Genomic DNA, 14693 nt, shown 5'->3' on the forward strand with positions numbered 1-14693 from the left:
CGATGGCACACATTCAGCTGATGACGATTTAATAACACACATTGTAAACCATGTACATTTCATTTAAGTTTGTTTACGCTGCAGCCTGCAGATATTATTTATTTCAGAATTGTGATGCTTATGATGTACAAGTAGCTGCTCCTATTTCAACCTCTGCCACAAATTATGAGGTGATGTGAATCTAGAAGTTTCATTTGGAACTGTAACTCTTTCAAAACAGTCATGCTGCAACCCATCCATTTTAACAGTTTCAACTGATTTAACTCATGCATTATTACTACATTTCTTTTAGAATGGTACCCTATGACTTTGTATTTGTTAAGGCATAAAGCTTTGTTATGCATTGTTAAATGTTCTGGTTGTATGTCAGAATTAAAACATTCAAAACAAGTCGGAACTTGAATGAAGTTTACTGAATAATCTTTGATGCATTCCTTTATGTGATCAGTCTGTCTGACTGACCAGCAAATTCCAGAACTGTTAATACTAAAGCAAATACAATTGCTGCTAACCAACATCATCTTGTGTATTGTAATCTCAAAGATTTTTACATCACTGCTCAACATAAAATTATGTATCACAATAATATAATATTTTAAAAAGTACATGAATGTTGATTACATTAAAAAAATAATGCATAAAGGTGAAGTACATAAAAAGACATAAAGATTAATGTGAATGAAGAGGTCTGTAACTGTCATCCAGATGTTGTTCCAAAGTGTTAAATCCTGAAAAATGCAAGGAAAATGATTAGTGTGTTTTAATTAAACACTGCATCCAGTTGCACAAATGGTTAGTACAAACACACCGTTATTCATACACTGAGTTCTCGTGAGGTATATTCATCATTACATAAAGCTATAATAATAAAGGCAGGGTCAGTGCTAAGTGGGAGCTAGACTGGGCAGAGGACACCCAGCGTTGTTAAACAAAAACATGGCAATGAACAGAATTCTTTCTTCATTTTGGCCAATATACAGGACATTGTGACTAACACAAGACAGCATCTTTGGCAACACTATCTGTTTTCATAGCAGCCGCTGGCTTAAACTGGTCACGTTAACGAGTGTGTCTAAACGACCGATTTTACCTTTAGTTTTTAAGCACTCAAAATAAAACAATACACCTTTACTAGGCTAGTTACAAATGAGACGATCAACAGCTGAATCGTATCTGAATTCTGGAACTGGATTCGCGCTGATGACGTAACGTAAGATAGGCACGCCCACAGCGGGTTATGATTGGTCGATCGACAGGCTCAAATCTGATTGGCTAAAGTGTACGAGTGACCCGCATGGGAGGAGTTCGCTGCCAGGAGAGTCTCAAAAACACACACGCAAGTCTAAAAAATACACACGTAAAAAAGCTATTCACACACTCACAGTCCGTGATACACTCGTGATTTTTAAACATTCAAAATTGTTGTACACAGTTGTAAATCTGTGAATTGTGTTTTGCAACTTGTGAAACGTATTTTATGAATTTATATTCTTATTTTTTGCACGTTAATTTTTTTTGTGAATATATATATTTTTTTCGTGCACGTGAATTGGGACACGCATGTGTGCATCGTGTATTGTGCGTGAATTATTAATGAGACTAATCTGCTTCCATAGAAAATAATTGGATACACTTTCATACTCACACCTAAAGACAATTTAGTGTCTCATATACTGCATGTCTTTGGATTTTGAAAAAGAAATGATGAAAAAACAGTTATTATTTATGCTATTCCATGACACTATTGATGCACAAATTACACACTTACAGCTGCTGTTCACTAGGTGGCACTATATACAGTAGTTTCGAAACAGAACATAGAAAACATATAGATCCATACAGTCATTGAAAACCTGACAATATAGTGAAATTTGAAATACAATTCATAAAAACTTGATAAAAGTTATATATATATATTTTTAGTGAATATATATTTTCTAGTTTACCTGGAAATTGGATCAGCATTTTAATGCACATTTGACCTTTTCAAGCATAGATGGTCTGAGTGGGTACCACTGTTTTCAACACATGATGGATTGAGTGGTTACAATCTTTAGTTCAGATGGTTTAAACAGAGACAGCAGGAGAAATTTTCCGTCCACTGAGGATTAAGACACAAGATAAAACCAAAAACCCTAGAGTACCGTTTGAACAGGACCCAAAGTTTCTCCTGGGACAAACCCAGGCACAATTTTCATATTTCTATAAACAGGGTCAGCTGCATCTAAGGGAAGAGTCATGAGAATTTTTTAAACTAGTGGCTACAGATGAATGTTCATGAAGAGGGTTGGAAAGATTGTCTGCTTTGTAATGTTTTTCATCCTAGGTCTATTTGTACTGTTAAGCTACAACTAAAACTTTCAACAAAGGATCAAACCAAGCTGCATTTATTTTAAAGTTAGTAAGGTTTTAAATAATAAAACGATGAACTATACCTGTGGTTCCACTGCCAGGACACCTGTGTGAATTTGAGGAGAACTGGCTTCATAAATGCACAAAAATCACCAGATGATTAAAAGACATTGAGCAAAAATGAAGAACAGACGTTAATTTAGAGAGAGAATAGATCCTTTAAAAGCAGGTACAGGCACTTGATCTTATATTTAGCATCTAATGCAAAGACATTTCATACAGACTTCACCTTTTATAGACCACAATGTTTCCATTAACCCATATTTTCCACTGGATGTGTGTGTAAAATCTGATGACAGTGATTGGTGCATCATTCCTCATGTATTGAGCCGCTGGAACCGCTACATCCAAACCTGTACTGTACTTCCTGCTCTTTGCATTCACCTTATTGCAGTGAGAAACCTGTAGTAATTCTGGCATTATTAATTTGAGGAAATTAAAGGTTCCATAGTCATTTTTTAGTGCTGTGTGTCCATATTTGGGTAAAACATCTGTCAGAAATTTGGCATCTGGTAAAGGGGCAAAGAGTGAAGTAAAAATAAATGTTTCACACGAGATTCAAAATCAAGCATAACTAAAAGCAACTATTAGAATTAATTTCACATGGAGGACTTGTCTGTTTTCGTTAGGAGACAGGGTGGAGTGATATATGCAGGATTAGTTTAACCTTTACGTCTTTTATCACAGAAATTTAGTCACAGTAAGTCAGTGTTGATATAAGGAGCCCCATATATGACCAGAATATATTTGTCCCCACAATGTATTCATTTGTTAGTTAAATCCATGCATGAATTCATTTTTTAGGAAAACATAAAATGGCTAAACGTTGTCATATATGTTACACAAACATTTTAATGAAAGGAAATACAACAGCAGAAGCAGTTTTATATGAGGCATTCATGTGCAAAAATACATCAAACATTTGTAAAACTCATCAAACGGTCTTTTGAAAGCAACATAAATAGGAATATGTGAATATTTCATGTGAGAGTTATTAAAAACATGCATTGGTGCATTAACATAGTGCACTGTAAAATTCACTGTGTTTAAACTTTTTTTTTGTCAATATGCATCATTACATGATTCAATCTATGAGTGTAATGTTTCATTGAACACAAGCCTTTTTATATTAACAATCGTTTGGTTGAGTGTGCGTTTTGTTCAAATGTACATTTTGTTGAGGAAGGCTGCTATTGGAGGGAATTTAAAGGCCTGGAGTTTATGCAAAAACATGGAAAATTACTCAAATGTAAATTCAAAAGACTAATGACAAAAACAACATCTCAGGAAACTGAGCCTTTGGCATAATACGCATGCTTGGTTCAAATGATTGAGTTTATAATTTAAAACATAAAATGCTTCAACCTGATCAAACATGTCCTTCTAGTTTAGAGAATTTCAACATCTGCATTGGAAGAATGTAACACCAAAACTTTAATGTACATATCAAATATTTCATAAATGTGACCCTGGACCTCAAAACCAGTCCTAAAAGTTAATTTTTGATTTGTAATATGCATTGCTAAGAACTTAATTTGGACAATTTTAATGGTGATTTTCTCAATATTTTTGCACCCTCAGATTACAGATTTTCAAATAGTTGTATCTTGGCCAAATATTGTCTTTTCCTAACAAACCATACATGAATATACAGCTTATTTATTTATCTTTTAATTTTAAAATTGACAAAAAATGATTCAAAAATTACCCTTATGACTGGTTTTGTGGTCCAGGGTCACAAATGTGTTTATATTACACAAATGTTTGTTCACAAACAGCTTTAACATATTGAAAAGAAGCAGTTGTGGGTTATTTGGCATTGCAGCTTTTGCAGAGAATCTTTGATCCGTCAGGGAAGAATCCTGCTCCAACCAGAGACACCGAACACTCAGAGCACTTAAAACACGGCTGATGCCACTGACGCTCCTCAAACGAGATGTACTTCCCTTCTCCAAAACCTGAGGAAAAGATTCAGAGGTATTTATTTCTAATGAGTAGTCTGTACAATTTTTAAAACAACATGGTGGTCATGACTAAAAACATTGTTTAAATTGTTTCTAAAGATTGGAAAAGTTATACACGAAGAAAATTCAGTAAAAATAGGGCACAGTGTATTGTTTTAATACGTATTTTCCATACTGATTAGCTATTTATCTATGTTTTATCCATATTTTGGATTGTGCTGTGATTTAGGGTTAAAGGAAATGTCACTTCTAACCGCCCTCTAGCGGTTGAAGCATAAAACTACTTATACTAAAGTTAATTGCGGAAGAACATTGTTTAGTAGTGCTTCGACTTTTCGACGCTTTTTTGCGCGGATGAATCTGGTGTCTTGAGGCGCAGCTGTTCTCATGGTTACAAATGACCTTATTGCTGCTAATTTCACTAACAACAACAAACATAAAAACTCTAAATGGAAAAAATACGGATATCAAGAAAAATATGTCGTATGAGCAGGTAAGCAGCTTATATGTCGTTAAGTTTTAAAACAACGCCACCAAAGTTTGCCAATATTGACAACGTTCAAGATTGAATAAAGATCAGATAACATTGAAAGAAACTTTAACTCGTGGCCATTTAAAGGAAAATAGACCACAGTAGTAACTGTTTTAGAGAACGGCATTATACATATTAACATAGTTCTGTAAACCTAGTCAATGCACAGCAACCTGATGTAATGCAAACGATGTTGATTCCAGTTGTATTATGAGTACTTTCGCATATCCACCTTTTTCTTTCCATAAGAGTAGGCGCGGCCATTTGTAAATGTAATGGGTGTGGCTTCCGGTCTCATCCGCCTCCATCTGCTGCTTGATATTGCAAATTTATGTGTCTTACCATATTATTTTAAAGTATCATCTTAAAGGAGTAGTTCACCTTCAGAACAAAGAATTAGAACAGATAATTTACTCACCCCCTTGTCATCCAAGATGTTTGTGTCTTTCTTTCTTCAGTCGTAAAGAAATTATGTTTTTTTGAGGAAAACATTTTAGGATTTCTCTCCATATAATGGACTTCTATGGTGCCCCGAGTTTGAACTTCAGAAATGCAGTTTAAATGCAGCTTCAAAGGGCTCTAAATGATCCCAGCCGAGGAAGAAGGGTCCTATCTAGCGAAACGATCTGTTATTTTCTAAAAACATTTACAATTTATATACTTTTTAATCTCTACACAGAGTACACCCAGAGCTAGACAAGACCAGCATTTGAGGTTAAAAAGTATATAAATTGTAATTATTTTAAATAAATAACCAATCGTTTTGCTAGATAAGACCCTTTTTTCCTTGGCTGTGATCGATAGGAGCCATTTGAAGCTGCATTTTGGAAGCTCAAACTCGGGGGCACAATAGGAGTCCATTATATGGAGAGAAATCCTGAAATGTTTTCCTCAAAAAACATAATTTCCTTACGACTGAAGAAAGAAAGACATGAACATCTTGGATGACAAGGGGGTGAGTACATTATCTGTACAAGTTTTACCCTTTACTACATGTTGCAATATTGTTCTCGTTACTTCCCTATAGTGGAATTGCACTTGCATCACTGTTTGTCGGATACGTGACCATATTGGACATACTCAGATGTAAACAACAGCATGGATTTCACAGTTAATGTACTACTGAAAACGTTTTTCTGCTAATTTATGCTGTCTAAACCATGGGGAAAATGTGTGGAAGCAGCTAAATCATATAGAGAAGGACTTTGTAAGCAGGAAAATGCACAATATTTTGACTTTTGGTAGTCTATAGTACACCAAATGTCTTTCCCGGTCTGACTGATTAGTACAGCCCAAAACATGACAATAATTGACCATTTTCAGCAGCAATAATCAGCAAAGTATGCAAAACGGGCATGGACGAATGATGAAAGTATGTTATTTCCCATTAAATCTGTGAATAAAAATAAGAATAATTATTATCGTCTCACCATAGTGATTTAGGATAAGGCAAAAGGTTTTAAAGATAATTATATGATGTACTCACTCATTATTTATATTTTGTTTGTTTCAAACCAAAAGTTAGTGTAGTTTTAATAGATAATGTCCTGGCAGAAAATTTCCAGTACCTTTTCTGTTTTTCGAAGGATTTTTTGCCCTCGCAGTGTAGCCAAAAATAATTTACTCAATGTTCCAAACTTAGAAGTTATTTGGCAGAATGTTCTTATCCACCTTATTTTTTAATGCAGAAGTAAACTGTTTTCTGGTAATGTGTTAGACTTCCAGTTCACAAGCCGCTGTATGGGAAATAATAAGTGCAGGAAATGGTAAAACCGTCTGTACTACAAACCATTGTGTTCATAATTAAGATAATACATTAAATAATATGGTAAGACACACCAGTTTGCAAAATCAACCAGCAAAACGAGCTGTTTTGTACAGCTAAGAAAATCTGGAAGCGGATGAGACTGGAAGCCAGACACATTAAATTTACAAATAGCCACGCCCACTCTTACCGTAAAAATAAGGTGGATGGATAAAATTAAATTATAAGGAGACTGGGGTGTCATTAACATCCATTTAAAAAAAAAAATGCTTTGTTTTTTTTTTACAGCTTTGACTATCCTATTCCCATTCACTTTCATTATAAGGAAAAGGGCAGCGTGGACATTCTGCAAAACATTTCCTTTTGTGTTCCACAGAAGATACAAAGTTACATAGACCTAGGTTTGGAAAAAACATGAGGGTAAGTAATCAGAATATCTCTTTTATGACAACTAGACCCTTTGCAGAGATTTTTAAGACATTGAAACATATAAACAGTAGATATTTGACCCCATGTTGACTCATAGTTTATGACCCGGTGGATGTTAGACTGTTGGGTTCCCAACGAGCAAGCAAAACAATTTCAGACTGACTCAACATTGTGAAGCACCATCTGCCTCCAAACACATGACTCTGTTTATGTGACAACTGTCTCTTGTTTTTGACAAAGCGTTTCTGTTAGCAGCTGTAGAGACTGGTAATAAACAGCAGTCTTGTTATAAGGGATACACAAACACACACTGACCTGTGATGGGTTTGTCGCAGGCAGAGCATTTTTGGGCGTACAGATTGCTGAAGCACTTCACGCAGTATGGGTCTTCACCCTGGGTTGTGAAAGGCTGTCCGGCGAGCTGGACTTTACAACCGGTGCACAAGAAACATTCTTTATGCCAGGGCTCGTCTCTATATGTAACACCACCTTGAATCAAGAGCTGTAAGAGACACAACCAACAAGAACACTTTAATGCACTGGCATAAGATTTAAAGAGATTGGCAATGGAATAAACAAAAATGCTCAATATTTAGATTATAGATAATGTGCAGTTTGCACTCTTAAATATAATACCAAAAGTTTTCGCAGTGATGCCATTTGGCTGTTTTCATCTCACCTGTTTGCAGTGGGCGCAACGTGGGGCGAATCGTCCCTCATAACAGGGCACGCAGTAGTACTCGCCCTTATCTGGAATGAACGACTGGGCGCCGATGGGCTGCTCACAACCACAACAAACAAAGCATTCCTCGTGCCACGCGCAGCCTCCATATTCCAGCCGCTTGGAGCCTGAGAGATCGAAATCATTTCATATAAAACTACAAAATAAACTGCTAAACATTGTCTACATTGAGAAAATTGAGACATTGTCTACATAAAGCAAACCATTCAACTACTGGGAGCTCTTTGAAGCCTTTCAGAAAAACTCTTCATATGTATTTTTGTCATTTAAAAGTCAGTCAAAAGTTTTTGAACAGTAAGATTTTTTAATGTTTTTTAAAGCAGTAATATTGTGAAATATTTTTGCTATTTAAAATAACTGCTTTCTATTTTAATATATTTAAAAATGTAATTTATTTCTGTGATCAAAGCTGAATTTTCAGTATCATTACTCCAGTGTTCAGTGTCACATGATCCTTCAGAAATCATTCTAATATGCTGATTGCTGTTCAAGAAACATTATTATTATTATAATCAGTATTTAAAACAGTTGAGGACATTTTTTTCAGGATCTTTTGATGCATAGAAAGATCCAAAAGTCAGCATTTATATGAAATAAAAAGCTTTTGTAACATTATACATTAAACCATTCAAAAGCACAGTATAATGTTTTTATAGAAATTAATGCTTTTATTTAGCTGGATGCTTTTAATTGATTAAAAGTGATGATAAAGACAAGTTAAAATAATTGTTTTTCAGATAAATGGTGTTCTTCTGAACTTTCTATTTATTAAAGAAACATTAGAAAGAAAGAAAATCTACTCAGCTGTTTTCAACATAATAATAATAAATGTTTTTTGGGCAGCAAATCAGAATATTAGAATGATTTCTGAAGGATCATGTAACTGGAGTTATGATGCTAAAAATTCAGCTTTGAAATCACAGGAATAAATTACATTTTAAAATATATTTAAATAGAAAATAGTTATTTTAAATAGTAAAACAATTTCAAAATTTTACTGTTTTTGCTGTACTTTGAATTAAATAAATGCAGGCTTGCTGAGCAGAAGAGACTTTGTTCAAATACTTTTGACTGGTAGTGTGTATATATGTACTAAATTACTAGTCAAGTCACCTTTATTTATATAGCGCTTTTAACAATACAGATTGTGTCAAAGCAACTGCACAGTATTTAAACAGAACAATAGTGTGTAAGTAACGCATTATTGTAGATAATCAATTTTCAGTTAAAGGCAGTTCATCAATGAATTCAGTGATATCATCGTCAGTTCAGTTCAAATAGTATACAATATCGCTGGAAAGTTTTGTACTAAACCTTAAATTAAAATTAAAATTAAAACTGAAAACATAAAAATAAAAGCTAACCAAAATATGAATCAATACTATAATAAATACTATTATAAAAGTTCTAAAATTAATTTAAAATGTACTAAATACTATAATAAAAATACTAGCATCTAGATTAGACTTAAAGATAACAGACATAAGCTAAAAGCCACTAAACTGTCATTTTGAATTCAGAGCTAAACTATATTTCATATCTTACGTAAGTTTTAGCTTGTTGCATCATTGCACAAACACTGAATGTGCTTCTACCTGTCTGTAATGGATTTCCTTTAAACACAGCCTCACCTGTTTATGCACTACAGGTTTTTTTCAATTGCTTTCACTGTTCAGCGGGTGGCCGATCATGTCCGATAAGTCACTTGCAACTACAGAGTTAAAGGCTACACATTATGTCACGCTACATAACTATGTACATGCTCACAATTGGGCCTGATCTGCTGTAGATCTACAAAAGCCTCCTGTGTGGGAGTTTTGTTTGAGGCGTGTCAATATTGTAGGCTGGAAATGGCGCAATGGCTGGTATTTCAATTAAAATGCATGTGGAATCTGGTAAAGCATAAGTTGCAGATGGAACGTACAGGTTTGGTGGGAAAACATCTCACCTGATCTGTGTATAATGACTGAGAATGGGTGTGAAAATGAGCCCAGAGGGAGACTGAGACAGCGGGTCTGTTTCGAATGAACGAGGGAGGAGAGATCTGCCACTTTCAGTTTGTAATTTTATCCTTTTGGAACTTTCCCCATCTCTTATTTCTTTCCGAAAAGCTCTGGAGAGACAGAGGCAGGCGGCGGAGTGTAATTATGGGTAACGTAACGCCCGAGTGTTGGCGTCAGGCCTGCAGGCGTGTGTGCGAGTGTGGCCGGAGGCTTTTCTCTCTCAGCTGAGCGTGTCTGTAATCACACTCACATCTCTTCTGCCGCACCCTGACGCCTAATCAAAACTCATTAACTCGGTTTCTGCTTTAGCGGGCAGGGTGAGAAACACACTTAAACTTAATTTCCTGAAGAATTACATCTGAAAGGTTTTGTATTTGTCTGGTACAATCAATTACATGCCAAGACAGTTGTGATTCTTGAGATGTTCACACAACAGTCAACGAATATGATTGTCTATCTATCTATCTGTAAGATTTTTGTATGTCTTTTGAATGAAGTCTCTTGTGATCACCAAAGCTGCATTAATTTTAACAAAAATACAGTAAAAAACAGCAATATTGCGAAATATTATTACAAATCAAATTGAACTTTTTTCTGTTTGAGTTAAGTTTTAAAATATAATTTATGATTATAATATGCTGAATTGCTGTTTAAGAAACATTTATTATTATCAGTGTTGAAAACTATGGAAACTCATTTCCGCTACAGAATAAAAAATGTAATTGCGACTTTTTTTTGGTATTTTTATAAAACATATTTTTACTTTTTTTTTTCGCAATTGAGTTTACATTTCTGAGTTTATATCTGACAATTCTGACTTTTTTACTCACAATTCTGAGTTTATATCTCACAATTCTGACTTTTTTTTTACTCACAATTCTGAGTTTATTTCTTGCAATTGCGAGTTTATAGGCTTTCTCACAATTCTTTTAATCAATTCTTTCCTTAAAATTTTGAGATACAAATTTGCAATTGCGAGGCCATGAGAATTGCGAGATACAAAGTTTACAAAGTTGTCAAGATGTAAACTCAATTGCAAGTCAGAATTGAGAGAAAAAGTTGCAATTTTTTTTTGACATTTCTCATGTTTGCATGCATGTTTTTTTAGTACTGACCTGAATAAGACATTTTACATAACAGATGTTTACATATATGTCCAAAAAGGAAAATAAAAGTTGAATTTATAAAAATGACCCTGTTCAAAAGTTTACATACACTTCATTATTAATACTGTGTTGTTATCTGAATGATCCACCACTGTGTTTTTCTGTTTAGTGATAGTTGTTCAAGAGTCCCTTGTTTGTCCTGAACAGTTAAAACACAACCTCTTGTTCTTCAGAAAAAACCTTCAGATCCCACAAATTCTTCTTTTTTTCTTTTTGGTTTTTGTGTATTTAAATGCTTTCCAACAATGACTGTATGATTTTGAGATCCATCTTTTCACACTGAGGACAACTGAGGGACTCAGCAACTATTACAGAAGGTTTGTGGGGTGAAAACTTTTGAACAGAATGAAGATGTGTAAATTTTTCTTACTTTCCCTAAATGTCAATTTTTTTTCATTTAGTACTGCTCTTCAGAAACTACAGAAGATACTTACATGTTTCCCAGAAGACAAAATAAATTTACCCTGATATTCAAATTCAAAAAGTTTTCACCCCCTGGCTATTAATGCATTGTGTTTCCTTCTGGAGCATCAGTGAGTGTTTGAACCTTCTGTAATAGTTGCATACGAGTCCCTCAGTTGTTGTCAGTGTGAAAAGATGGATCTCAACTGTAAGCATATGCATGTGTGTTTAGGAACCGCACCTGGCATCACAGTCTTCCCGCAGGCCACGCATTTAGATGAAAACTCATTGCAGTAACAGTCGTTACACACCAAGGCATCTTCCTGACAGGTGAACGGCTCGTCGGCCAGCGACCGGCTGCAGCGCGAGCAGCGGAAACAGTGTTCGTGATAATGTCTGTCTTCATAAAACAGCTCCTGAACACAGACAGAACAGCAACAAATGTCAGTTCAGCTGTAAATTCTATTAAATCATCCCATAAAAGCCTGCGGTAACTGGTTTATTAAATTTAGTTTAGCCCTTGTGACCGTGCATGAGGCTGAAAACCCTGGACAGTTGGAGACAGTGTATGTGGCATGTTGTTTTCAGGCAACTAGAACCTGTTAGTCCATAGAAATGTGCTTGTTACTCCATTGAATCAGTTACATCATCAAGCCATGGGTCAAGGGTCATTGCACAGCTGAACGAAAGGTGAAATGAGGTGACGCAGCTGCTTGTGCAGGAAGTTCTATGGCCTGAAAGCATGTTGAAGCAAAACAGATCTTGCTGTTCTCTGTCATTTCCACTACCATGAAAGGAATGGTTTGAGACCTTTGCGCAATAAAGGGACATGCTTTACTAGCGTCCACTGATCCAAGCTCTCAAAGATCAGACAGCTATGAATACCAAACACAGAACAGAAGCTTTTCTTGTTTGTCTTAGACACTTGAGATCTTCCAGTAAAGATGTAAGAAATCAGATCTGACAAATATCACTGTTTCTATGTACACTAGTTCTGTTGATGTTAGTGACGGTTTGCTGTTTCTCACCGACGTTCAATCAAAACTGCATTGGAGCAAATATGGTCATGTCGTATTGAAATCTTGCATTGAAGTTTGAATCATATTTAATTACAATTGACAAAAACAGGGCAAATCAGATTGGCAGATTGGATCAAAAAAAGTGAATCAACTTAAATCCGATACTTTTATACTGAAATTCATCTACCATGGTATTTACATGGTAATCCAAGGAAATAGGACTGTATAGAATTATATATTAGATATGAACAATACGGAACTAGATAAATTAAAATCAAAATGAATCAGATTCACCTGTGATTCAAATTTAAATCAAATCAATTGAACTCACTTACTATGGTATTGAAATTCACTACATTAACAATGTACTCCAACTGAGCAATAATGAAATGGATCCGATCAGATCAAGTCAAAATGAATCAAATTCAAAGCAAATCAAGTTAAAGCTGAATCAGATTAGATTAAATTAAATATATTTCAAAATCAAAACAAATACAGTCAAACAATTAAATCAAACAGAATCTGATTAAATTGCATCAAATTAAAATTTAATTTGAAATTGACACTGCCTTTGCATTAATAGGATGAACTGGATCAAATCGAAATTATTCCGATGTGAATCAAATTGAACTGCATAGCATTTACATGGCACTCCAACTCTCAACTCTAACAATACTGAGATGGATCAAATTAAATCTAAATGAATCAAATGTGAATCCGTTACATTGCATTACATTTACATTGCACTGGACTAGAACTAATCAAAATAAATCAAATTAAGAAAAGATTTAAATTGAAACTGAATCAAATTAGATTAGATGGAACCTGATTTAAATCAAAACAAACACAAACTCAAACCAAAATGAAACTGAATCAAACTGACACTGCCTTTGCATCAATAGGATTGTAAAATAGGATTTAACAATGCTAAACTGGATCAGATCAAATCAAAATGAATTAGATGTAAGTCAAATTGAATTTCATTACATTTACATGGCACTCCAACTGAACAATAATGGCCTGGACTAGTACAAAATTAAAATAATTTAAAATGAATCAAATTGAACTAAATCAGATTGAATGACCTCAAATTTAAACCACAATGAAACTGAATCAAATTTACAATAACTTTGCATTAATTTGATGGTAAAATAGGGTTTAACAATAGTAAACTGGATCAAATCAAATCAAAGTGAATCAGATGTGAATCAAATTTAATTTTGTTACTTTTACATGACAGTCCAACTGGACTAGAACAAATAAAAATGAATTAGATTCATTTATAATAAAAAAAAAATCAAATCAAAACTGAATCAAAGTAGATTAGATGGAATCTAATTCAAATAACAAACACAATAAAACAAAATTTGATTGAATCACCTTACATTCAAACAAAAATGAAACTGAATCAATTTGACACTGCCTTTGCATTAATAGGATTGTATAATAGGATTTAACAATACTGAACTGGATCAAATCAAATCGAATTAAATAAAAATGAATCAGGTGTGAATCAAATTGATTTTTTGTTACATTTACATGATACTCCATTTGAACAAATCAAATTGAATCAAATTAAAAAAGGAATTAAACTGAAATGGAATCAAATTAGATTAGATGAAATCTAATTCAAATCAAAACAAACACAACAGAATTGAACTAAATCTGATTGAATTACCTCAAATTCACCCAAAATGAAACTGAATCAAACTGACAATGCCTTTGCATTAAAAAGATTGTATAATAGGATCTAACAATACTTGAACTGAATCAAATCAAATGGAATCAAATTCAAAAATAAATCGAATTAAAACTGAATCAAAGTAGATTAGATGGAATCTAATTAAAATCAAAACAAATACAGTTGAATCAAACTGAATATGATTAAATTACACATCAAATTCAAATCAAAATGAAACTGAATGAAACTGACACTGCCTTTGCATTAATAAGACCATATTTAGGATTTAACAATACTAAAGTGGATCAAATGAAATGAAATCAAAATGAATCAGATGTGAATCAAATTAATCATTCAAATTAATGAATCAAGTTAAAAAGGAATTAAACTGAAATGGAATCAAATTAGATCAAAACAAACGTAACTGAATTGAACTTAAACTGATTGAATTACCTTAAATTCAAACCAAAATGAAACTTAATCAAACTGACACTGGTTTAAAACGATTGTATAATAGGATTTAACGATACTTGAACTGGATAAAATAAAAATCTGATTGATTTTCATTACCTTCACAC

At 33.9% G+C, this 14693-nt stretch overlaps 1 protein-coding gene across 1 annotated transcript in view; it reads right to left on the reverse strand.

Annotated features, from left to right (window-relative positions):
- Nucleotides 1–3244: 3244 nt before the first annotated feature.
- fhl3b (four and a half LIM domains 3b) overlaps nt 3245–14693 on the reverse strand; it is a 29627-nt gene continuing 18178 nt past the window's right edge. Inside the window, exons 3-6 of the mRNA XM_073821672.1 lie at nt 11657–11831; nt 7782–7951; nt 7418–7604; nt 3245–4370 (exon numbers count right to left, since the gene is read on the reverse strand). Coding sequence (XP_073677773.1) covers nt 4222–4370; nt 7418–7604; nt 7782–7951; nt 11657–11831 — 681 coding nt within the window. The 3' untranslated portion in view covers nt 3245–4221. The remainder of the gene's footprint in view (nt 4371–7417; nt 7605–7781; nt 7952–11656; nt 11832–14693) is intronic.

The sequence above is a fragment of the Garra rufa genome, chromosome 17, assembly GCF_049309525.1.
Source record: "Garra rufa chromosome 17, GarRuf1.0, whole genome shotgun sequence".
In the NCBI taxonomy this organism is placed as follows: Eukaryota; Metazoa; Chordata; class Actinopteri; order Cypriniformes; family Cyprinidae; genus Garra; species Garra rufa.